This window comes from Etheostoma cragini, chromosome 3, assembly GCF_013103735.1.
Source record: "Etheostoma cragini isolate CJK2018 chromosome 3, CSU_Ecrag_1.0, whole genome shotgun sequence".
NCBI lineage: Eukaryota > Metazoa > Chordata > Actinopteri > Perciformes > Percidae > Etheostoma > Etheostoma cragini.
Window position 1 is genome coordinate 14,820,542 of NC_048409.1, and position 25,422 is coordinate 14,845,963.

Sequence of the window (25,422 nt, forward strand, 5' to 3'; positions counted from 1 at the left end):
CGTTTCACAGGCATCGTACCGGCCAGGAGAGGCCGTCTCAGACAGACAGAGAGAATCCTATGTACTTTAAACATAACTAAGCACCGGCTCACATAACACACAACCCAGATAGATTCATCTTGACACTCAAAGGAGATACTTCGATAGCTACGCTAAGAAACGCAAACTTAACTTAAAATACAGTGATAACTGTTCTGTGAACTGGAGCGCAAGTCAATACTGAATCAGTTTAAAGCTGCTTTAATTAATATGACCATGATTAATGTGTAAGGGGTTGCTAGTAGTAATAACCCACAGTTAATTGTCACAGTTCTCCTCAGCTTTACAGACCATTTTAGCATCTTTAAGCTCTTTGTTTTGGTTTTAGGACACCAAACAGTATTGTTTTGGTTTCTTTTTTTCCACTCTTTTTGGCAGAAGGCAGCTATTTTTAGCAAACTCGCTCTGATAAACTACTGTATTCTACCTGCCCAACGGTAGAAAGAAATAAAGTTAGCTGCTAGCTGGTGAACACAAGCCAAATATATTTTCCTCAGGAGTCAACACCACAAACTCCAAATAATGTTTGTCTATGTGCTAGTTTTTTGCTAACACGTAACAACTTTATAAGGTGATAATAAGTCAATGTTGTGTTTACAGCTTGTTTCACTGCTCTCAAGTGGCTAAAAAATAATAAAATAAAACGAATGCTACTTAAATTTTACTACTATTCACAAGCATTGTTGCTTACATAGTTTAGTTACTTATATATACTTGGAACATATATTTGGAACATCAAGAGGAGAGTTTTGATTAGTGTGAAATCATAAAATCATCTCTAGAACCATGCCACCGCATTAAAAATGTGCAGCTGTGTACATTCAACAACAAACACCCTAACCTACATTTGGTCAATAATAATTTTTTGTATTGCTCAATCTCCAGCCCAGTCTCATGGCAGTTTGTGAAATGGTCCCGCTATTTAATTTATTTAGCACGGGCGGATAGCTAAAAGAAACATTGCGGAAAAAAGGCGCTACGCTTTCCATGTAAAAAAAAAAAGCCATTTGCCAACAGTAAACAAAAGCCAGACACTAAATAGTGTTAGGCTGCTGTGAGCTGTAGACTACATTCACCATTTCTAAACAGAGGCAGAATATAAAGTAATAATCTCTGAGAGAATTTCTTCACAGCGCTGTGCGATGCGAGAAAATCTCAGAGCTGAATTGGGCAGACACAGCCCTTTCCATCAGACTTACCCCAGGTACGGTTAATTAAGTCTACTGCTAACTAACAACATTACCATCGCCAAAATATGTACCAACGCGAATCAAATCCCCTACATCCCCATTCACTGTCAAGCCACTAGACTTGTATGGAAATGAACACCTCTGCAGAACTGTTAAATTAGTTAATGATACAACACCGTCTCTATATCTCGCCACGCACGCACACACACGGGCAACGGTGTGTAGCGCACTGCCATGAGTCCATGAGGCTAATTTCTGATTATTCCCCATTGTCATTGTGACATTTTGTGATTACATTTTGAATCTGCGTTCGTAGTAGGGTTAGGGTGTAGGGTGTACAGGTGAGTTGGATTTGTCAGTGGTTTGGGGTCCATCTGCAAGTATTTTCGGGGTACAATTTGGTTTTAATGAATTCTACAAGCAGTAATACCACAAGCCGAGCAATAGGGCCGTTCCAAACAGGCACATCTTCACTGGGCAAGGCACTAATATTAGGTAATTCTCTGACTAGCTAAATTTAAGACAACGCTTTTTTTTTACACTCCAGTTTATCTCTCTGGACTATATACATATGTTCTCCAAGGTATATCATTTGCAAAAATAACACTGTTCCAATTTAAAGAACCTAAAAGCTTAAACGCTTGAAATGTACAGGGAATCCTGCAGTAGGTGTTAAAGGGAGCATTGAAAACCTTGAAGTGCTCTTTCGATTGTCCCAATGAATTGCAGTATTTTTTGGGTGGAGGTAAGCTAGATTTAATTTCAAGTCACAGCATCCCAGAGTGTAATTTAATACTATTGTTGAGGTTAAACAGAGGAATTCCTATTGACCCTCTTTCAGAGGTTTCAGTCTCAGCCTAAGGTGGAAGCAATCACCTGTGAGAAACCTTGATGTTGCACAAAGTTGATGGGTAAGATGTTGGCCACAGTACAAAAGCTTCTCTTCACTTATATGAGATTTCTCTCTCAAAAGCCAAAACAGAAGAAAACAGACAACATTTATGTACAGCTCTTTCAAAATTGATGTTGGTTTTAGAAGGATGCAACCCAGAGACACCTTGCATGCCTTCTTGCTACCAGGGAGATGCAATGCCTGAGTGGATCTTAATTATTAGGACTGTCATTTGTCTATTAGGCTAATACTAACTAACAATTGTCTACTTTAGAATGTTTGTTTGCGTTTTTCTTTTAATTTTATTGCGGTAACAGATTTCTAGCCTCTGCAGTTATTATTTTGTCTTCTGCCGTCCCAGTAATTGAAGTGAATCACTCGGAGGCCTTTCTGCAGCGTCAGTTGCGTCTGTTAAGAGCTCTTCACAAGCCATATAGATCACATTCCAGCTGAAGGGGCCCGCTGGCAGTCAAATCCAGAAAAAGCTGACAGTGAAAACTGATGTGAATGCGTTCTATAATTCTATAATGTGAAAGCCCTTTTAATGTGTGGCAGATGAGTGGGGATTGTATATACAGTACATTCAGAGCGTTTTCCCAGGGAACAAAGAAGAGTCTGAAAAAGGCCATATGGAATAGTGTGCATCCCGGTAGAAAAAAGTCAAGAGGCTATCAAATCTCAAATGCTGAGAGGATTTGCTGAACAGTCAATGTCTGAGACAGACCAAAGTTAGTGTGCCTAGAGGCCCAATTCTTAGACAGGGTGTAAAAGTTACCGTATTTTAGCATAATATTATAGCATAGCATAACAAGATTAGAGCAGGTCACACTAACTGCTACAGACATCAAGACAGTCCGACCCCAATAACTTCAGGAAGGAAAAAAATACTCCAGGGAGTCCAAGGGAAATTAAGGGACAGGCGTGTATGCGTGTGCATTTCTGTACACTCCAGAGACAGTTAATTAGGGTGTGGTTAATCTACAGCAGCCACATACCAGTGTCCTCTAGGGTCTCATAAGGTAATTCTGAGGCGAGGCTAAATGGCTGAATCTTGTGTATGTTCTCCACACTGAAAACAACATCCAATTACTGCACAAGTATATGTGAATAGACGCATGGTTGCCTGATCTACTGCCTGAGCATGGTCAACCCCATGCTGTGTTAAAGAATGTGTGTGCCTTGTGTTGGCCCATCTATCACTCATTAGCCAGTAGAGCATGATCTCCATTCCTATTCCCTCCGAACTCGATGTGAGGTGGGTTATTTTATGGAAATATGTCTATAAAGTGCTATTGTGAGTGGTGTTAAAGACACAATTGTCTATAATTAAACTAAGCAGATAATCTGTGTGAATGACTCAAAACAAAAAACACTTTCATACCGGCTTGCCAGCGAACTAGAAAACACTCAAAACGTTGTCTTTATTGTTTCTAACGATGGTACCTCAATCAGTGGAAAAAGCAGTTAGCTGCAGATTGTGTAGGACTATTCTTGGTCAAGTGTTAGCGTCAACACCAAAGCTTGTGTTTAACTGAATATGTCAGAGTTTCAGTATTAAATCTGTACAATGGCAAACAATAGATAAAGAAAATTCATTCAGACCACACACACACACAAAAGGGTGTGCGGTCTGTACAGTTTCAAGCCTTTAAAAGGTCAGAAAGTGAAGCGTTTGGTTGTAAAATTGGCCAGCTTGAATTCAGCCACCTATGTTCAATGTCATAAAATCTGAAGTGTCCCATAAAGATAAAGCGGCTCTAATAATGTCTTTAAGTGGGACTTTTTGTATTTAGAGAAAGTTTCAGGTTCTCATTAAAATCCATCAGTTAAAGATACAAGCTCTTTCTGAGTGTATATGGAAAAGGTAAACTGTTTAAATTCATCTCTACTGGCCTTAAGAGCAAGGCTGAGTGTTTTTCCAACATTCATCTAAGGAAGGTTTTGCCCTTAAAAGAAATTTGCACATGAAAGCTGCAAAGCCAAAAGGTCCCCCACCCCCTCACCTTAAGGATCATCTCTGCACGTGTCATGCCCTTCACAACTATCTTGGTGTAGCTGGCGGGTGCCTTACGGAGCACCTGGGAGCCTATTGAGGGCAGATCCAGCAAGACTGTCTTCAGGGAGTGAGTGTCAAGGAGGAGCTGGTGGGGTAGGAGGCACAAGAGAGAAGCTCAGGCATATAATAACAGTTACACACGATTAAACATATAAACCAGTGTACATAATGAACTTAAAGCATGCATTTTGTGATTAATAGTACACTTAAAATGTGCTTAAAAGTAGGACTCATAATGCTGCTTTATGACAAAATAGCATGAATTAAACTTACCTGTTCAGCTCCCACCATGCTGATAGGCTTACATCTGAACAGGTGGTTGATAAATTTGGGAATGAAAGAACTGAGAAAAGAAAGAAGTGACAAATATATATTAACTTTGGGAACCTTAATAACGGCTCATGGATAGAACAATGGTGTGAGTATTCCTGTGTGTGTATGAATTGTACTTTGTGAACTTGATGCAGAATTGTGTAAAGTATTTCCGCGTGGACGCCAGATTGTCTCTGATGATCGGCACATTTTGCTTAATGTGCATGATGATTGACGTCACATAAGGACTCTGGTCGCCAACGTGCTCCACACTCTGCCACGGCATCTGAGAGAGAGAGCGAGAGAGAAAGAGAGATGTTTATCGTCTGGCTTATATGGGAAACCCCTAAATGCATTAAACATTAAAAGAATAACATATTTTAAATGTGGAAGTTTCTGAGTGATGATTGGTGACAAAGAGACATTAAAAAAATCAACAAAGCCCATAGGCCCTATCTTGCACCCGGCAAAGCCTGACGCAGGTGTCTTAGCTAGACCAACGCTGCTGTCAGTTTCCCGTCCAGCGCCCACATCGTTTCAATAGCAAATGCACCTGCGCCCAAGGGCGTGCTGGTCTTACAGGGAGGTGTATTTAGGTGCACTCTTGGAGTATTGCTTTCTTGAAGCTGCGGAAAGTGATCGCGCCATTGACCGACAAAAACCTGGTTTAAAGTCAATAACGCCGCATTGCGTAGTTATTTTAACAGTGCATTAGTAAAATCTGCCTAGGCTTGCACACACTATACTTGTCACATGTCTCACACACACACACACACAAATTTAAAATATTACAGTGCAAATCCACCACCATAAACGCGCCTTGGTTTGATTGGTTTATTGCATGTTACGCCCAAAACACACCTACAATACAATGAAGACACTAAGTACAACCCTTTTGAACCATGCGCCTAGAAAAAGTAGATTTGTACACCCCCTAAATGCACCTAAGCCAGGTGCTTCACACTGTGCGCTTAAAACATTAAATAGTGTTATAGCATCTTATATACTCTTTTAAGGGCAAAAATATGAAAATTCCTTTTTAACTCTGTGTGTGTGTGTGTGTGTGTGTGTGTGTGTGTGTGTGTGTGTGTTTAACCTTGCTCATGGCGGTGAGAGCAGGGTCACAGGCAGCATCAAGATCTTGAACAAGTAGCTGGATACTGTTTGAGATCACACTGGCAAAACATCAAAGTAAATAATTGACACCATTAAAACAGATTCTTCACATAACAGAAGGTAGGCTCTTTGTTGTTAATAGAAACACACATTGTTGGTCTGTAGTTGTCACTTACGTGCTGAATGTATCCATCTCCCCAGTCAAATTTATTCTCTCCATGAGGAGTTTATCCACCTTTTCCTTTAGTTTCTCTTCCAACTGGAACATAAAATAAAACATGAATATTAACATAAAAGCTGCATTACTTTGACAGCATCCTTTTAAATGTGTGTTGGTCTATTTTGAAAAATACTGACTTAAAATTGCAATATCTGTGTTGCAAAAAAACAGCATTGATGAAACCTCAAACCTCAGGGTGTATTGCAATCACAACTGTCCCTTTGAGTTCCTTAAAACACTAATGAAACACAGGTCAAACATTCTGAAACCGCTACATGATCGGCATCTCTTAGGCGTCTCTTATCCGTAGCATATATAATGCATCTGCAGTTCAACTGAAAGCATGAATTCATTGGTACTTCAGGAATGTGCATTGTGTGCTTAGTTTGTGCGTGCATGCCTGTTGTGTGGTAGCCAGGCAGTACTCTGCAGTGCTGAGGATGCTACAGATCAGGCAGAGCTCATCCATGGTGAATTTAGCAGCTTCTGAGCCTTCTTTCTCTTTCAGCAGACTGCTGATGGTAAGACCCCCACTATTACTGCTGGATCTGGATAGAGAGATAGACATAACAAGAGGGAATAGCAGTAAAACAGAGAGATAGAGACAGAGAAAGAGGGGCTCTTAACTAATCATAACTGAAAAAATATGAGTCTACTACTAACTAAGATTTAGCTGTTGTATAATTTTAGATGTGAACCCCCTTTACCACGGAGCTTTAAGAAAAACTCCTCATGCAACCACAGGTATAGACACAACAGGCAAAACAACAAGCATACCCAAGTGTCGGATGCTGCGCCAATGAGACTTCAACGGCGACCCAGTCATTAATAAACATCATAACAGAGACGTTGGTAAAACCACAACATAGTTCAAGCTCCTTTCCGAGGGCCCCTCTCCAAACCTCACAAAACCGGTTCACAGCACACCACACTGAACAACCGTGTCTGCATGCGTCTTAAAGTGTACACACTTGCAAAACATTTGAGTGTGTCTTTGTATACTTCTCCGAATATGGTATACATTAGTCAACAAGCGCAAGTGTTTAAGTGTAATTAGCATGCATGCATATTGGAGACGAAACAGAGCATGACTGTGTGTGTGTGTGTGTGTGTGTGTGTGTGTGTGTGTGTGGGTAAGAGATGAGTTCTAATGTCGCCAATGAGCCAGCTGTTTGCTGGTAGCATATTAGGCTTTGCCACAAAATAACAAACTCCAGATCCCTCATAGCATGCCATCCCAATCCATTAAACACAGCGAGGACTGAAGACATTAACTTTCAAACTAAACTCCTAAACAGCCCCCTTACCATACCAAGAGAATGAAGAAATATAGGCATGACATGCTTGTTTGTGAAAAATGAATTCCAAATAAATCTGTTCCTGCCCAAAAATGTATTGATTCTAGAAGATGGAAACTGTTGAAATACTAGTGTGTGAATAATAGGGAATGTTTTTGTCAGCAGGAAGATGTGTTTGGGATTACCTGAAAATAAATGACAGTGCATGTGTTCGTTTGTAATAAAAGGAATCTTTCACCCAGTGCAATTATGTGGCTGAGTGATGTGTTTTTAACAGTTATGAATGCAATGGAGGCTCATGGCGCAGTGGAAAACACAGACAATATTTGTTAATATGATCAATTGATTGTTGGCTTTGGCCTTTTCATGGCAATTGTTGAAACAATAATAATTTGAACATTACCAGCATGTACTAGCCACTACAGGACATATTAAGCTACTTCCATTGACTTTAACACTACATAGTGTGAAGCCAATATGAAAGTGTCTTCATATTGAAGCACTTTCATTTGAGAATGTCAGTACAAAGTATAGTTATTGCTAACCTTTTAACCTTTTATCCCAACATTGAATTTCTCTTCAATTCTACCCTTACTCACAGAAAACCACAATTACCCCAAGTTTTATGTGAAGACTAGGTGAATTCATTGTCTCATTCATGAGAATGGAAAATTCTAATATGTGAATTTAAAAAAATGGCCAATCCTGAACCAGTCTTACTTGGGTAAGTTGCCAGAGAGGATCTTCCAAGCGTATTCTCTTAGGAATTTCTGGAAGATGGTTGTGAGGGCGATCATTGGCTCTCCGGTGCTCAGTTGGGAGCACTGCACCATGCACTTCTTGTAATAGACAAAGAGGTCAGCACAGCTGGGCAGCACCGCTCCGCCCTCCTCCGTGCCTGCCTTGGGCGGGCCTTGAGCTCGGAAGTCAGCAACAAACCGATCGATCAGTTCGCCCAGGTTCCTGCAGATGCCCAACACACACACACACACACACACACACACACACACACACACACACACACACACACACACACACACACACACACACACAGACACACAGACACGCAGACACACAGACACAAAATTAATTCAATGAATCAAATAAGAACATTGAAAGAACAAAAACATAAGATTGGTTCTTAAACCCCAAAAAATAAATAAAAGGATATATTAATCGGCAGATAGACTTGAAAATATTCCAAGCGTATCAAAATCCTCACTACTACAGTCAACAGGTCCACATTTAGTTGGTGTGGTCCAATCCAACTGAATCTTGGAATTTAAGCCAAGGACTAAACAGGCAGGCCACTGTTCTCTCCTGCTATGTCCCACTGGGGACACTGATCTGGCTGTTGCCTGTTTAAGGTCTTTGGATTGAACTGAAATGAGGTTGTGGCTGCAGAATAGGTCAATCCTGTTCCCTTGGACAGACAAATGGCATGTAACAGTCTTGGGAGCCAAGAGCCAGGGGCTGCATGCAAGCACAGCAGTCTCAGAACTGTGTTCAGTTTCAGGAGTGATCGCCATGGCTGGGGGAGGGGACTGATAGAGGAGAAGTGAAGGATGATGCTATAAAAAAGAGGCAGGAAGAAAACAGAAAGAGACTGTAAAGAACAGGGAGAAAAATAAAGAATGAAAGATTGAGGTGTAGAAAGGAGGAATGACACAAAAAGTATGCAAAAAGAAAGAGGAGTACCAAAAAAGGAAAGAAAAAGAGGTAGGAATGAAAATAAGCAGATCTGCTGTTGCAGCACTTATTCAACCTCCCTCTCTGTCTCGCAGCGTCTGTGGTCGTGTAGTTAATGGGAAACATTTCTGCCACAGTGGAGACAGAGGCATGTACAGGAACAAGAGATGGAAAGACAGAAGAGGCAGTGAAGTAGAATGGGAGATGGGGGATCTGGTTGACGAGTGGGAAATGGAAAAGGATGCATGTGCCAACTTTAAACACAACCTGCTCCTGATTCTGATTCTGGGTCTTGGTCTGTGTACCACGACCCAATTTGGCCTCTTCAGTTTGTATGAATGTGTGTTGCTCACTTGTCTTGGGATTCTATGTAGACGTATAGATGAGGTTCAAAGCACTTGGAGACAATGCCATGGAAAGGGTTGTCCGGAGCTTTTGGCTTCCTGGGCTTAAAGAATAGAGGTGAAATGAAGAATTAGTGAAGTAACAGGTTTTAGTTTTAGCTCCTCTGAGTACCAATCAGTTTATATTTTGCCTCCAACTCAGCAGGCACACAATAAATGTCCAAACAGTCAACACGGTTTTCACATAAAATGGTGTAACATGAAACTGAAGCAATTTCCTTTCCATGCAAAAAATACTCAGCTACCACTTTATTAGCTCCACCTAACTATTACTAATGGAGTTAAATACACCAGTCCTGCAATAAATCCTTTCCTTCCATGAAAATTATTTTGTTCATTTTTTGTTTGAACTTATTTAAAGGAGGTGTGGATGCGGCACTCTCACCCTGCCATGTCTTTGTTTGTGCATATACAGGTACTGAGCATATGTGTGTATTTTGGACATGTGTGTACTAAAAACAAAGTGAAAAACCTTGTAATTTCCTTTGCGGGATTAATAAAGTACAAACTATTATTATTATTAATTAATACATGAGAGAATATTAAATAATCGTATTCCTTTTTAAAGAATAAAAAATTAAATAAATAAAAACTCTATTTGGCCTAAAGAAAGCTCCACATCAGAGGAAGCATTATCTGACTGGACCATGTTGCAGAACGGGTCAGTTGGGGTCATTCCAGGTTAACTCACCTTAGCCAGATCCTGGTCTTTATCTGTGCCCGTGTCCTCACCTGCCTCATCCTCCAGGAAGGGGTTAGTGGTCTCGAGAGGGCTCTCTGGCCTCTTTTGCTATAAAAGCACAGATCAAACATTAGTGTTTTTTCAGTTGCTTAATTATCAGAGCATCATTAGGGCTTTGACTGCCACTAGGACGTTTTCACACCGACAGCCTTTAGTTCGGTTGAATCAAACTAGAGTTTGTTTGTTCCGCTGGTTTGGTTTGTTTGGGCAGGTGAGGCTGCTTTCACACCTGAGCTGTTTGGTCCATTTTAACCGAACCCTGGAACGTTTTGGGGGTAGTCCAGGTTGTTTTGGTTGGTGTGAAAGAACATTCAAACTCTAGTGCAGACCAAACAACCAAAACTCTGGTCCCCATGAAAACGGGGGTCTCGGTTAATTTCCAAGTGCACTCGAGTTCAGTTCACTTTAGGTGAAAATCGGACCCAAATACAGGAAGCGGACCAAAAACAGTGCATTTACTAGCATGCAATGTCTACCTTACACGCAATTTATGGACATATTAAAGGGATGATAACCATCAAATCTATAACCTCGTATCATCGCTCACGGTCTGTGTGACAACACATCATCATCCCTCCCTCATCAGTTTATGTTGACTATTTTGTGGGAGGCTTTGTTGAAAATGCAATTCTAATTATCAGTTCTAAACAAGGTTGGCCTTGTTGTAACCCAACAAACTAATAATCATAATCGGTCCATTCTCTGTGTATTACTTCAACCTCCAGACCCCAAAATGTGCTTGCTGAAAAGGTTTCTTCAGGCTGGGACACAGAAAGTACTCGTTGTGTGTGTGAGTGTAGAACATAACAAGGCACGAATCAGTAGTTTCATGTAAGTATGAATATGGTACAATGAAAGGCTGAGATTTATTATGCCTAATAGAGACCAATCTGCATGCTGCCATTTTGCCAAAACAATACTGAAATTATTTCTGCAAGAGATACATACAGCCCCACTGGAGCCACTTTGAAAAAATGCCGTGACTGGATGACATTTCATAATTCAAGAAACGTGTTAATGATGGGCAGGCGTGTAATTACAATCACTGATTTTTTTGTGTGTGTTTGGACGGTTTCAGCTTGAATAATTTGAAGCATATAATGTTTGTCTGTGTGTGTGCTTTTCTCACTCCAGGTGTGTCAGTCAAGGTGCATCCTGTGAAGCGTTTGGCCAGAAGACCCTCGAAGTTTGTGGTCCTCTGAATAGCAAACAGAAGCAGCTTCACCTCAATCTCCTTAGCCCGTGTTCGCATCACTTTGGCTAGCTCCACCCTTACAAAACACACATGAAGAAATGGACATAGTTGAACTGTATTACCTTAATAATGTCTATGCTTTGACATCCCAAAAATGTTTCCAATGATCTTTGTTAGTACATTATCGTGTAATCTGTCCTTTTAGCAAAAACTTGTCTTTTCAGGCTTTTTTATATCAACACTAGTATTATTTTTGCCCAGTGTTTCTTTTATTGTCAGTTGTAGCAGGGAGGAACACCCAAACAGTAGTTCTCTTTCGCAGCAACCTAGTGTGTGGACACTAAGTCACCAATCATGTCATCAAGTGTGCTTAAAGACAAATTACAGACTCACGTCAGCCAACCCATTCCAGTGTAGTTCATTTTGTAATTCAGAAAGTACCACAACCAATTTCCACTTTTTTTTATTTAAATTGGTTACGTTTCTTTCTTCTTTTCTTGGGGCCAGAGACGCAGTATACAATATACGCTAAATAGGCTAAAGCCACAAACCATAAAATGTGTTCCTAGATGGGGTTTTAGATCATATGTTGTGGTGTGTGTTTACCTGGTGATGTGGCAGAACTCCACAGCAATACGCTCTGTCATGCACCACTCCTCAGGAAACATGCGCCCATACTTCTCCTCGTAGTCGACCAGCTGCCGTTTGATCCAGGCATAGCGGCGATCGATCTTGTCTAGCCATGCCACCTGAGCAACAGGGTACAATATTTTTTTTCATTCTTACCTAATTTATTAATTAGATATGCTCTTATACATTATGGAATTCAAATTCTTACTCACATCTTGGTTTTCCTGGAATAATACCAGGTACTCTGAGAGGTGCTGTCTGATGAACTTTTTTATGATCTCCTGTTTGATGCGCGGATCCAGCACGTTGGCCACCAGGCAGGCATCTCTAAGCACGTTACTGGGACCAACAGTTCTCTGGATGGATGAAAATAAAAGTTAGACATGAAGTTTTGTACGGGAGGGAGAGAGCTGATGTAAACAAGAGAAGAACCTCTGAAATCCAGTTTACCATACACCATCTTTACCTTGGAGCCTTGAGAGGGGAAGGATTCGTCAAAATCTGCCAGGATCTGAGTCCCCAGCTCACTCTGCGCTGCCTTGACTCTAGAAAGGACAAATACCAATAGCACTAAATTATTCATTGTTTTCATAATCAGTTGGAATGGTGGCAATTTCATGTCACTGCCCCCAGCATACAACAGACTTTACCTCATTTAAGGATTGACTATTTTGGCTCCTTAGCCAGGTAAAAACTCCTAGTTTAATTATTGTCCAAGAACTCCAGAGAAAGACGCTATTTACTGACAGATAAAATTTAAAATAGTTACTACAGTCCAATTTCATACTGGAGAGAGTCGTCTCCCCCGGCCCCTCCTCCACAGACTCAGAGTTTACTAAGGTTGCCAGGCTGAGAGCGCTTCCAACAATGTTGCTAGACGCTGACATAGCCAGACAGTACTCCACAGCACAGTGCAGTAGCTAATGTCAGATGCTGGCTATGTTGACAGTCATAATCCATCCTTTTAGCCTCTGAGCTGTCTCCATATTTCAAATACAGTTCCAATATCTTTTTGCCAAGGTTTTTTTGGGTTGGGGAGAATATCTCTGTTGATCTCTTGCATTTGTGTGCTGCTTCCATGGCTGTACAACAGCTGTAGCACGCAGGGCTTGCCTTTCTACAGGTGTATATTTGGCAACCCGGCCTGGCTGTCAAAGCAGGCAGTTGAACAACACACAGGCAAAAACACAAACAGACATTCAGTCACGTAACGGAAATTTCAAAGGAGGAAATACTAGCATCAGCATTGTTGTCGGACAAGATAGTATTTTCAACTCTGTGTGTTTCCTTAATATCTTATTATGGGATGAAATACAGTAAATATATTACATATTGCACCTCAAAGCTATTTTGCTTGCAAACCTCAAGACCAGGGACGTGTTGAAGTGTCAAAGCACCAACTACAAAATTACTAAAATTAATAAATAAAATAGAAGAAAATATTTTTGAAAAATCCAAAAATGGTAGAGAAGGGCTTATAAAATGACGTCTATTAAGACAATCGGAACCTGTCCAGGCAGGGATTCAGGCAGGGTTAACCAAGGACAGCACCCTACACCATGAAAACCCTCCAGAATAAACAGGTGAGTGTGCAGAGATAGTTTCACAGATGGACGGCAACTTGACTGGTTGCCTTTTAATTTTAAGTGCTCGATGTCGGCTTAATATCCAACTACCCATCTGTTTTGTCAGCTACTGATAAAGAGACTTTAATCTCACGCACACTGCTCTACAGCTCCTGTGTTGGCTGTGTCTCGCACTCTAACAAGCTGATGTAACGGAGACCAACCTGTCAGTAGCAGGTCTGACTATGTTCAGTCTGTTGCTGCATTTTTTCCAATCATCTACGTGCATACGTGTGATATACAACAGTACAAAAAGCTGGTGAAAAGAAAAAGGCTTATAAAACAATTATCAGTTGTTTCTGTTCAGAAAGGTGACAGCTACACTGACTCCATTTTCTTTCACTTATTTATAAACTTTAAGACATGAATAGAGAAATGTCAGATGGAGGCTTTAACATGTATTTAGACTGTAAGCCGGTTGAATTTTCCAATTTCCATAACACTGACCTGTGAGCTGGAAGGTTGGAAATTTGTTCTTATTTTTCAGAATGAGAGGTTACTTGCTTTACAATTTGTTTTAGCCCTTAATTACTCAATACTGTTATACACTACATTGTCTTAATAAACATCCTTCAACTAAACACACTTCATTTGATGTTTTAACAATCATGCTATGAGATGCATTACATACACTTATTAAATATGTAATCCTGTTCCTTTTTGTATTTTAATTTGATTTCATCATTGACAGAAATACTTATGTAAGTAGTTATTTGTTTTATGTTTGAATTCAGAATTGAATAGAAATTTGTCCTTTGTTCTCTAGCAACTATTTAAAAAAACCGTTTTATTGTATGGGAAACAATGGCAAGTTACATCTTGGCTCCCTGCTCTCAACATCCTTTAGTTACTGTTCCCCTGGCTGTAATTCTGGAAACTCCCCATCTGATCCTTCATCCTGCCTCTAGCTCCATGTTTGTCTTCTTTTATCTGTAGTATTTTTTGTGGCTGATGTTTTAGTCCGCCCAAGTTTGTAACAGAGAATTCTTTCCGTTAATTACTTTCTATACACTTTCTATTAACGGTTTGTGTCCAGCTGTCTGCCTTGTCTTCATATGTCCCCCAGCCCTGTGTCTCTCCTATCATCTGTTACTCCAGCTGAGTCACTTCTTCCACGCAACTGTTATTTGGTATGAACACGTTCTGCCACACCTCAGTCCAAACAGAACAAAAGGTCATCCTTTAAGTGTAGTTTTTAGGGATCAGCACTACTTTGAACAAGATTAACTTGGAAAATGTGTCCCAAATTGATTCTAATGTTTTTGGAAAATAATAGTAAAAATGGAAATTTAAACAGTCAGTGCTATGGGAAACAGTATAACAATTCACTTTGTTCTCTCTCTCTGTGGTGTGTGTGTATATACTGTATCCCTGTGTGAGTGTTTGTGTGTTTAAACAAAAATACGACATGCAGATATTGGCATGACTCTCACCAAAGCAAAGAGAATACACTGTTAGATTGGTAGACATGTTGCAAGCACGAATAACAATTTCAAGTGCATAATTTAATAAATGCATCTTACACACACACACACACACACACACACACACACACACACACACACACACACACACACACACACACACACACACACACACACGGCTAAGAAAAGGGTGCCCCTAATCTCTCAAAATGAAAGAAATTCTGGCAAAACAGGACCCTATTCAGTGTTTCTTTCCTGTGGGTCCCTGTAGGAGTGGGATTATTCATGCATCTGTGTGAAAAACTGCATAAATAGGATGTAATACGCAAAAAACATCTGGCCAAATACTGTAAACAATTTTCAAAAGTTCAGCTGATGAGCTGTGAAATATTGCAGCTGTAAGTGTGTGTATTAATGTGTGCATATTAGTTACCTCTCAGAAAGCTGTCTGATCTGGGGAATGCCCATGTACTTGTGGAAATGTTCGAGCACATTGACCACTCCCTGAAGCAGGTTGGCCACCTCACCATACTGCCTCTTTCTGGTCATGGCTCTGGAACACAACACATAAATTGTGAATTATTTCTATTAATATTTAAAGAAAATGTATATCTTCATATTCTCTATGGTACAATTAAGTGGTTTTGCAATACACCTCATTAAAAATATTATTTGAGCAACAATCTAACTTTCTCATTTTTATTTATAATTACACAAGTGTAAATTAGCACGCTCCTAACACGCTATAGGTAAGAAAACCATCCCCTGTCCTTAACCCTTGTGATGTCTTCCTGTCAAAATTGAAAATCAACACTTTTGTTGACGCTTTTTATCAATGTTTTTAACTTTTTCTTCCACTTTTGTTCCTTTTTTCAACACGTTTGACACTTTTTATCAATGTTGCCACTTTTTGGACGTTTTCAACATTACGTAACACTAACTTATTAACTTTAGTTTTACAGTTATTTTTGGGATTTATGGTCAATGAACCTCATTTACAGGAAATTATAGCTAATGTTTGAGTTAGAAAGGCAGAAATTAGGAATTATTTAGACTAAAATTAAAGGAATGGATGTTAATGGATAATCACAGACTGGAATATGCCAACTTTTACTCAATACTATTTGGAAACCACTTACATTTGTTTTCGAATTGTAATAAAATGGAATAAGACAATTAAAGAAAATTGAGATTTGTACTTGCTAAAGAGGAATCAATCATGTTATTTTGAGTAATTACAATAGGGTAGTTAAAAAGGAACACTGATATATTTGAAAAGGGGTAAATATGGTCATCTTGACCCAAAGACTTAAAGAAGCTTACAGAATACAGAAGGATGTGGCAACCAGATATTAAAAAGATTATGCGTATTTGTGGGAAGAGCACAGTTTTAACCCCCAGTATAAATAAATATAAATCTAATCCTTTATCCTAAATAAAGTCCATATTACAGAGGATCTGAAAAATCCAAAATAAGCTTTAAACTGTTAATTGTGTAAGCCTTTTGGTCTGATCTGTTAAATGTGATTGTACGCACTCTAAAGAGTCAACACCCCCCGCCAACATATGCAGGTGGTTGAGGGTGGTGATGGATGTAGTTAGGTGGCGCTTCCCATGGTCCAGTTGCTTTATGTCCCTTGTAATCTCCTTCACCTGTGCAGGAAGAGGAACAGGTCATTTAGAATTGGAACAAAAGAGAAAGTAAAAAAAGTACAGAGACACAAACCTCTGTCCTTTATTGTAACAGAAGGATACATGGTGTGCCTCCCTTGATTTAAGCTTCAACAAGGCACCTCTGCGTGTGTGTGTCTGTGTGTAGTTGTTAGGACAGACATAAGGGTAAGAGGGATTTACAGTCTGAACATACCATTTGTTCAGACTTCTCTGCCTTGTCCTTGATGTCTTTGATTTTGCCAAATAGCTGCTGGATGGCTATCTGGGCCTCTTCTAAAGCCTGCCAAAAACAAACAGAACAATATGAAACATACAGAGCCACATTTTCAACCGCTGTGTAGAAACCACCACCATATGTCTGTATTCTTGGGAGTACGCAACTTCACTTAAGTGGTCTGATTGGGCCTGACATTTTGGGCATAGAATTCCAATGCCAAAGCCCAGCTCAGCCCATTACTAATCATATCAGAATTACACACGAAGCAGCAACAGCAGCAAGAAGAGGAAAAAATCTGGAAAACCAAACAGAACTGTTCGACCATCACCTTGAGAAAGAAAAGGGATGAGAAACTTTTCTCCCAGTTTACTCTCAAAGGCTTAGTTAGACTGAGTGGATTATCTACCTGTTGGCTGGTAAATCAGATCAGCAATGGCGTACCGTGCATCAACTGCAAATTAGCTAACCTAATAAATGCACATTAAACTGCCTGTTAATGTCTGCCGGAAAGTAAAATCAAAAATGTAACAAAAGGGTCAGTCTGGATTTTTTTGTCATCCACAAATTCCTGGCCGGAGAACATGGAAACCCTGTTAGCAGCTGGTGGTTAAATCAATGTGTTTCTAATTCTGCTTTTAATCAAAATGTGTAATCACAGATAAAACCTTCAACTTCCCTTTAAACTTCCTTAGAAGAAATACTCACTCAATATATTGTGAGGAACAGGGCAGTTTGTGGAATAACTGTCAGTTGTGGTGTGCCAGTCTGGGTCAAATTTCTTATCCGCACTCACTACTGGCTTTGGTTCATGTCAAAACAAATGCCACGTATGCATGTTCCCAGTTCTGAAATGAAGGCTAATTGGCTGTCTAATTGGCATGCTATATGGATATGTGACATTGATAGGTCTTAGTTTGACACATGAGCCATAAGGCTAATCTCTGCATAAAGGCTGTCTAAAAGGCTAAAGAGATTATTAGCAGATACTAATACCTATACAGCCAGAGCCGATTAGATAACATTAGACAGTAACAACAATAAGATAGCTAACGTGCTATTCTAATATTTCCCCATCATCTAACATGGCAGCTGTTCTTTGACGGCCCTAAACAGAGATTGCGCTCCGACATCTGATGCCTAGGTAATTGGCTTTACTTGGCCCGATGCTGGGACACAACTCGACAGACAGACAGACAGACAGACACACACACACAGCTAACAGCCGGTACCAGCTGTGCAAGGAATTTACCACTTTTACAATCACATCTAAGAAATAACAAGTGAGCAAATACACAACTGTGCACATGCATACACACTCACCAAGACATAAATATCACTTGCACTGACAGCAGAGGATTATTTTTTACTACCTGAGTGTAGCCAAAGTAGCACTTGGTGACAGTGTTGTGGAGACACAATCAAAGTTAGGACGCCACATGACCAGGTCACAAAATCCCAACAAAACCATGTTGACATTTAACCCTACAAGGGGAGTTTTGACCTTATTATTCTTAAACTAAGCTAAAACGTTATCCAGCCTGTGCAATATTAGTCCATTAACAGTCTGCCATGGCCAGAAAGAAAGCAAAAGCTGACTCTAGCTTGCATGCATCCTTCTTTTTGCTTCCAACTAACCTTTTGTATTTAGGTGTTAGGATAAATTAATTGGAAAAATGCATGCAGGTTATGTATTTACTCTTTGATCCGACAGCGAGGAAGGGAGTGCCACTGAATTTTCAGGTTCCCTGGAGGAGTTCTTGAGCAAACAAAGTGCATGCAGAAGAGACCAGAACCTCCAAAGCTGCAATTGTCGCTCATGCGGACTCAGCTGAGTCAATCTGGCTCAGCTGAGTCAATCTGGCTCGCTTCCTAGTGCTCGTTTCCTGTATTTAGCCTCGAGGAAAGCAGACATAGACCACTGCCCAGCAGGCGCCTCCTTGCCTAAGATGTTATCTGCTCTCATACAAACATGCACGTGCACACCAAAGTATCCCTAACATGAAAGCAGCACAGGTTCTAAGGCGCATAGGCGGTAATATAGAGTTCAAAAAAGGAGATTGAACAGGCTTGGGATGTTCTTCACTCCTCCTTCTGACAGACATCAGTGTAGCTTTCATAAGTTGGCACTAAATTCTCCTTTTGAGTTCAGGGCCAAATAAAACAAATCTGATCAAGCAAACAGGGAGTGATTTTTGGGGCTTTTCCACCTTTAATGGACAGGACAGCTAGGTGAGAAAGGGGGGAGGACAGAGGGGGAAAAAATGCAGGAAATCGTCACAGGTCGGACTTGAATCCTGGACCTCTGTGTGGAGGCATGAGCCCTTTAAGTATATGTGCACCCACTGAGCCACCCAGGCCACAAACGGAGTAATTTAACAGTAACTTTGCCATCATGTAAACATTTGTAGCGAGACAGATTAGAGAGTGGAGTGTTTCACTTAACAGAGAAAATAATAACTCATGAAGTGCTTTGTCATTGCTGAGCCTGACAGTACATACTACTATTCTGCTAATACACACTTTCTTGATTGTTCAATTTTCCGCTTCATGACGCAATACAAAATGTTGGCACTGTTGATGCTTGCAGATGATGTTGATGACTGGAAAAATCATAATTGAGGTATAAGTTGATAGAAGCTGTAGAGTGTGACAGATTGTTTTAAAGGTCACAAATTATGCTTTTCCGTGTTTTCCGTCATATCTACACTGTTATAATGTTGGATTTTCATGATAAACTTTGCCAAAACTTAAAGTAATGAGCTGATCTTATTTTAGACAAATCCCTATGAGTGAAAACTTTTAGATTTCTGACTATTGTGAACACTTTTTGTCTAATCTCGGCTAGGTTATAAATAGATATAGGTAGATCTATATACAGAACAAGTTTTGCAACAATGAATAATAAAGTTGCAGCAGCAATGGTAAGTATGAGAAAAATTAAGTGTTTTTTTACATTAAAGCACGTAAACATGTTCTGGTACAAACACAAAATGCAAAAGTCTAATCCTGAAAATGCTATAGAAAATAGTTTTCTAATTTTTAACTTTATGCTGAAAGGAAGACAGAAAAAGTGCAGATCAAAAGTGTCTAAGATAGAACTCTGAGAAGGGTACATTTTGGCCGCTTGTACCCTGGCTCTCCAAAATGCATTCATGTTCTTTGTTTTCTTTTTTTTCTTTTTAAAGAAGGTGGGGACATCATACAACATTGTGTGTAAACTCTCAGCTGGCAGACTACAACCAGATATGTTGTGTGTAAAGTTGTGTACATTTGCCAACACAGCCAGACTAGTCAAGAGAATCCAAAAATCCGCCGTCACGTTCAGCATTTTAGGAAATTACATCTGTAATATTTCAACCACATGAAATGATGGAGGTTGAAGTGATTAAGTCTGGTTTGTCAGAAATGAGCTGCATATGAGAATTGCCATAATTTCTGGTTAATGACGGTGTTCATGTCAATATAATTAAGTATGTCTCTCTGCTACTGGACACCGTGTATTAGACTCAATCAAACTGTTATTGTGTGCGTCATCGGTCTTAATGTGTTGCAATAGACATTTCACTGTTGTCGCAGCTTTTCAAATTCAATGTAAAGATTTTCCGTTGCCAAGTAACACAGTCGTCAACACACCAAGTATTAGCTCTAGTAGCTGCTATGGTCTGACCACTAAGAGAATTACATTTCCACACTCAGCCCTGCAGCATATAAATATCTGACTCCCTATAGAAAAAAAACACAAGAGAAATCATTCCCTAGAACTCCTCCACTTTCTCTCTCCTCCTGTCTTGCTTTCTCCATCCTTTTCCTTAAATGTTACCGTCTTGGGTTTCAACCTGGGGATTGCATTTAGCTCAGTTAGTGAGTTCGGTCAGCAGCAGTAATGACTGAATGGCTGATCTTGTTGGATTTATTCTATTGCTGTCTGTATGGTTCAATCGCCATCTTGAAATGTATACCTCTCCATCTTTCCATCTGCAGAAAGGATTTTTCCTCTGGAAATGTTAGATGGCACTGCGGGGTTGGAAAAACAAACTAAAATTATTGTGTGTGACTGTATAATGTTATTGGTCTGGAGGGGATTTACAGCGTTTCCGCTACCAAACGGTAGCTAACTGGGAAAGACAGGGCCACCGGGCCAGACACGCTGACGACAACGCACACCTAATCATGTCAACTGGTCAGAACATGAACGGCTCACCCGTCAGGTGTCATGTTCCAGGACCTGGATTATATCAGCAGGAGCTGTTCTTTTCCGTCACGGTCTCATAAGAAAAAGGCAAAGACACAAAAGTATGGGTTTAAAAGAAATCTAAGTATTTACAAACAGGAATGTATTTCCCAGACGTGTTTTCCGTAAGGAGGGGCAGATTGAGCAGTGGGAATGGTTCTGAGTCATCCTCCCCTTTTCCATGGAAGCAATGTGCAGAGAGGAAAGAGAAGGCGAGCGGGAAGAACATGTTTTTCTGGGTTAGGAGCAACCATTGGCACTATTCTAACTTCAGGAGAGGATTTGGTTTCAAACACCAAAAGAGATAAATAGAATATGAAAAAGTGATTATCATTCATCCCCATACGGGCATTCAAGGTCTACATGCTGTGATTCTCTGATTTGCGGAGGAACAATGCTGTATACTTGATTTTCTTTCAATCTTAGACCAACACACATATCAATCAGCCTATGCAAACAACTCAAGCTCTACCACCATCACAGTGACAAATAAATACATGTAGAGCACTTCTATAAATTTTAATCTAACACATTATTAGTAATAAAACTAAAATAAGACATTAGATTTTTTTCTTGCAACATTACCAGAAATGTGATCAAATCCATTGCAGAAAAAAAAATTCTAAGTTGATTAAGTGTGTCTAACCCCTGCAGTATTAGATTCAACTTTATTGTCATTGCACATGTAACAAGTACTGTATATATCAACGAAATGTAGTTAGTGTCTAACAGGGATTAAATAACATGGACTACAGTATAATTAAATAATATATACTATAATATTTACAGAGTGCAAGGTATAAATAATATATATAAGTGTATAGATATGTGTCTATATTAGTGTTTTTTATGTATGTCCCTATTTGATCTGTAGCTCAACTCACCTGTCTGCCATCCTGGCCCACATTGGTCTGGCCTCTCACCACTGTCCTGATGTTGTCATCCAGGCGCCTTTCGTATGTGACACAAAAAAAGACTTAGTCAGATTGATAATAAACTACAAACAAAAACAAGAAATGTGTTATCAACTCAATAACACGAACTCACCGGATCTTCAGACGAATCTTGTTAACCACATCATCAATATTAGCCAAAGACTGGGAGAAAATAAAAAGACATGAAATCAGGAAAACATCAAACAGCCGTACATACAGAGGAGAATGGTTCGATTACCCAATCACACATAAGTACTCTTTTCTATCAGTTATACCCTTTATTTAATCCTTCTGCTACATTACCCTGCTGTTCACTGTGTTTTGTTGACCCTATATTTTACACAAAACAAGACACCTCTGTACAAAAATACATGCTTTGTAGCATTTAATGTGTTTGTGCCTAAACAAACTGATTGCTTTGCAACAATATGTATACAATATACATATGTTCTATTATAATGCAGGGCAGATGTAGCCCCTCACCTTAAATTATTACACACAAAACCCAATGAAGTGAAAATGCATGCACACCAGTAGGAACCCCTCTACGTGTATGAGCACACACTACAGGGTAACAGTGACCCCTCATGGAGAAGGAGTATACACATAGACATGTGTACTGTATAACACACACATTCAGCATTTAAAATACTCTCACAAACACATAGTACATACACACTCACAGACATGCTAATTAATACAACATATGAACTTCAGGTGTTAAATTAATTTTCCTTGGCTATAATATCTGAATCGCTCCACTTTTAGGGTCCTGGTATTGTGCACGCAGGCTCACTGTCACACTTAATCGGACACCTGAATAGAATACAGCCAATATTAATGTTACAGTACAAGTAACACCTGTACTTTTCCTTCTTTCACTGTCCTAATATGTGTATGTAAACCACAAATTATTCTCAACTAAACAAAGACTACCCCTGTAACAGTCACTATCGGCTGGATCACAATACAGTGGCTTCCATAAGTTTACACACCCATGATAAAGTTTACTAAAAAGAGGAATAAAATATGTTTTTGAAATTGGTCTTAATGCTTTAATTAAAAAAAATTAGGAAAAATTCAACCTTTAAAAGGCCACCAATTTTCTTTATGATAAATAGTGTATTGTTCATAGATAAATGTTCTTCCTTAAAATACAAGGGGCCTACGTAAGTACACCCCTGTGTTAAATTCTCATTGAGGCAGGCACATTGTTATTTTTAAAGGCCAGTTATTTCATGGCTCCAGGTTACTCTGCATCCTGATAAAGTTCCCTTTAAAATTAAAATAACCCCCCATAATAAAAAGCCCTTCACCATACCTAGAGATTGGCATGGTTTTATTTCAGTTATCTTAATAGCTGGTTTGATTTGAATGATTATAATCTTATGGAAAGTTCCCCATGCCAATCGTATTTTTTTTTTCAATTAAGACATTAAGATCAATTTCCAAAAGATGGTTATATATTCCTCCTTCAACTTTTGCATGGGTGTGTAAACTTAAGCAAGCCACTGAAAAATGGAGAGCAGTGTGCACATCAGTCTGGCTGCAGATGTTTGTCTGTCACTTCACGGTACCTGCTCGGTGGGAAACAGCGTGTTGATGTATTCCACAGCGTTGAAGTCTGCTCTGTCCAGCGGGTCTTGGCTGGGGAACACCTACAGCACGTACACAAAAAACAAACGACGTTCAGTCAAAGTCATGACTGACGACGTTGCACTGAACTGTTGTTGTTGTTGATGGTGTGTTGGGGTGACTTTTACATGCAAACTGATAATACCTTGTAACGTTATTTAACGGTTCCCCTAAATAACATTAGTCAGTCTTTACTGGCATACACAAACAAGTTGTAGAGTCGAGTTTATTGTAACGTTAGCTTCCTAGCTAATAATCACCGAAGAGTAACATTAACGTTACAAGGCAAAGACTGCTTCCTAAACTAAATGTCACGCATTACTTCTAGCTGACGCTACCCCGATATATAAACGACCTAACAATGTTTCCCTAAGTCATTGTTATAAAGGTGACGTTAGCGTTCGTAATACAGAAGTGTCACATCTAGCTAGCTAGCCTGCTAACAACAGCTGGGTTGTTAGCAAGACCAGCAACATTGTTTAAAAAGCCGCAATAGTAACAAGGTCAATCGGCTACCTGTTCGATGGCTAGTTGCACCTCTGGAGTTAAATGCAAAATAGCCTCCAAATCCTCAGCAAATTCAAATTCTTCCTCCTCCATCATTGTCAAAACAAAACCAAAGACTTCTCCGGCATTCCACTTCCTGGTGAAGAGGCTTCTGGGATACCTGATAACGTTGTGTAAATGTATAAACGCTGCTTTCAGGGTCAGTTGAAATCAGGGATTACCTTTTAGCGACGGATAATCATTGCCCACGAACATCCCCTCCTTCTCCCGCGTACCTTCATTGACTGATGTTGGTTGCAAATTCAATCTCCTTTCTCCCCTTTGATAGTGCACATGAATGATCTAACAAAGTGGTAAATCCGACGAACATGTGGGTTTCCAAGATGTAACAATTAGGGGTAAGGAGTCAATAAGTGATGCATACTATTAATTCTAATGTTTGTATTATATAGTTGCCTGACATTCAAAGTATTTACATATACATATGTATATATCTATTTATGTTTGTTTTTGTTTTGAACCCCTTTTGTAATGTGTTGAGTGTACTTTTTTATCTGGACCTTGAGTCTGTAAATAAAGAAATATATATTTAACAGCTTTTTCCTATGTTTTAAATGTTTACTCAGTTAATACATACTTTTTACTTCTGCCACAACAGCAGAAATAACAAAACTACTCATTTTGTTTTGCATCAAAGAAACTTGTGTACAGGGTAGTAGTATAGGAACCATTTACGTATACATGGAGCAGGAGCTGTTTAAGTTTGGCATCAGACTCCCAGGGTGAGTGTGTGGTTCAGTGAGTTGTAGTTTTTTTTAAAGTTTTTTTGAAAACAATCATACACAAAAATACATGCATTCAACATTTTGGGTCTTCTCCGCTTTTTAATTTGCAACTAAACTGAAAGACTAAAATACAGCCTGTATTTCTTCTGCTGCTGTTAGCAGAAGATGCATTCCTTCTGGCCTCACAGGATCTATCTTTCCAACGTGCACAAGAGCAGTTAACAGTAGAAACTCATTATGAGCATGCAAAGGCATCAAAATGCCACATCATTTCTCCTAACTGCATTATTGAATGTATGTATTCAAATAAACTTTCATAATAAACTCCACAAAATAGAGATAGACAAAGTGCACTTAGAAAACATCCACTTTTCACTTTCTATTCCACCTCCATCTGTTAAAGCCCTGTGTGAGCTGAGGTGATGACTATCTATTCTTAGCATATTTAATTAAATTTTACACAACCTAAAACCTCTTCCCACATTATCTGCCAAACAAATCTCCTCATAGCTGTGCTCTGAGCCTAATACATGGGGCATTCTGACCTGTACCGTGATTCCATTGGCAATGTACCCTGCAGTGACAATAATCACTGCATCAAGGATC

The 25,422-nt window shown here is 39.6% G+C and overlaps 1 protein-coding gene across 2 annotated transcripts in view; it reads right to left on the reverse strand.

The window, feature by feature from the left end:
* The window catches only part of vps53 (VPS53 subunit of GARP complex), a 26,740-nt gene extending 2,500 nt beyond the window's left edge, over window positions 1-24,240 (reverse strand). The window contains exons 1-20 of one of the 2 annotated variants that reach the window (XM_034865751.1): window positions 24,041-24,240; window positions 23,467-23,547; window positions 22,002-22,051; window positions 21,839-21,905; window positions 16,700-16,786; window positions 16,370-16,485; window positions 15,266-15,385; window positions 12,250-12,328; window positions 11,996-12,139; window positions 11,760-11,902; window positions 11,088-11,229; window positions 9,908-10,003; window positions 9,166-9,260; window positions 7,844-8,086; window positions 6,226-6,373; window positions 5,782-5,864; window positions 5,586-5,664; window positions 4,627-4,775; window positions 4,451-4,520; window positions 4,125-4,262 (exon numbers count right to left, since the gene is read on the reverse strand). In XM_034865751.1, coding sequence (XP_034721642.1) covers window positions 4,125-4,262; window positions 4,451-4,520; window positions 4,627-4,775; window positions 5,586-5,664; window positions 5,782-5,864; window positions 6,226-6,373; window positions 7,844-8,086; window positions 9,166-9,260; window positions 9,908-10,003; window positions 11,088-11,229; window positions 11,760-11,902; window positions 11,996-12,139; window positions 12,250-12,328; window positions 15,266-15,385; window positions 16,370-16,485; window positions 16,700-16,786; window positions 21,839-21,905; window positions 22,002-22,051; window positions 23,467-23,547; window positions 24,041-24,127 — 2,217 coding nt within the window. In that variant the 5' untranslated portion in view covers window positions 24,128-24,240. Of the gene's footprint in view, window positions 1-4,124; window positions 4,263-4,450; window positions 4,521-4,626; window positions 4,776-5,585; window positions 5,665-5,781; window positions 5,865-6,225; window positions 6,374-7,843; window positions 8,087-9,165; window positions 9,261-9,907; window positions 10,007-11,087; window positions 11,230-11,759; window positions 11,903-11,995; window positions 12,140-12,249; window positions 12,329-15,265; window positions 15,386-16,369; window positions 16,486-16,699; window positions 16,787-21,838; window positions 21,906-22,001; window positions 22,052-23,466; window positions 23,548-24,040 lie in introns of both variants that reach the window. The other variant, XM_034865748.1, reaches the window with a different exon arrangement.
* Window positions 24,241-25,422: the final 1,182 nt, after the last annotated feature.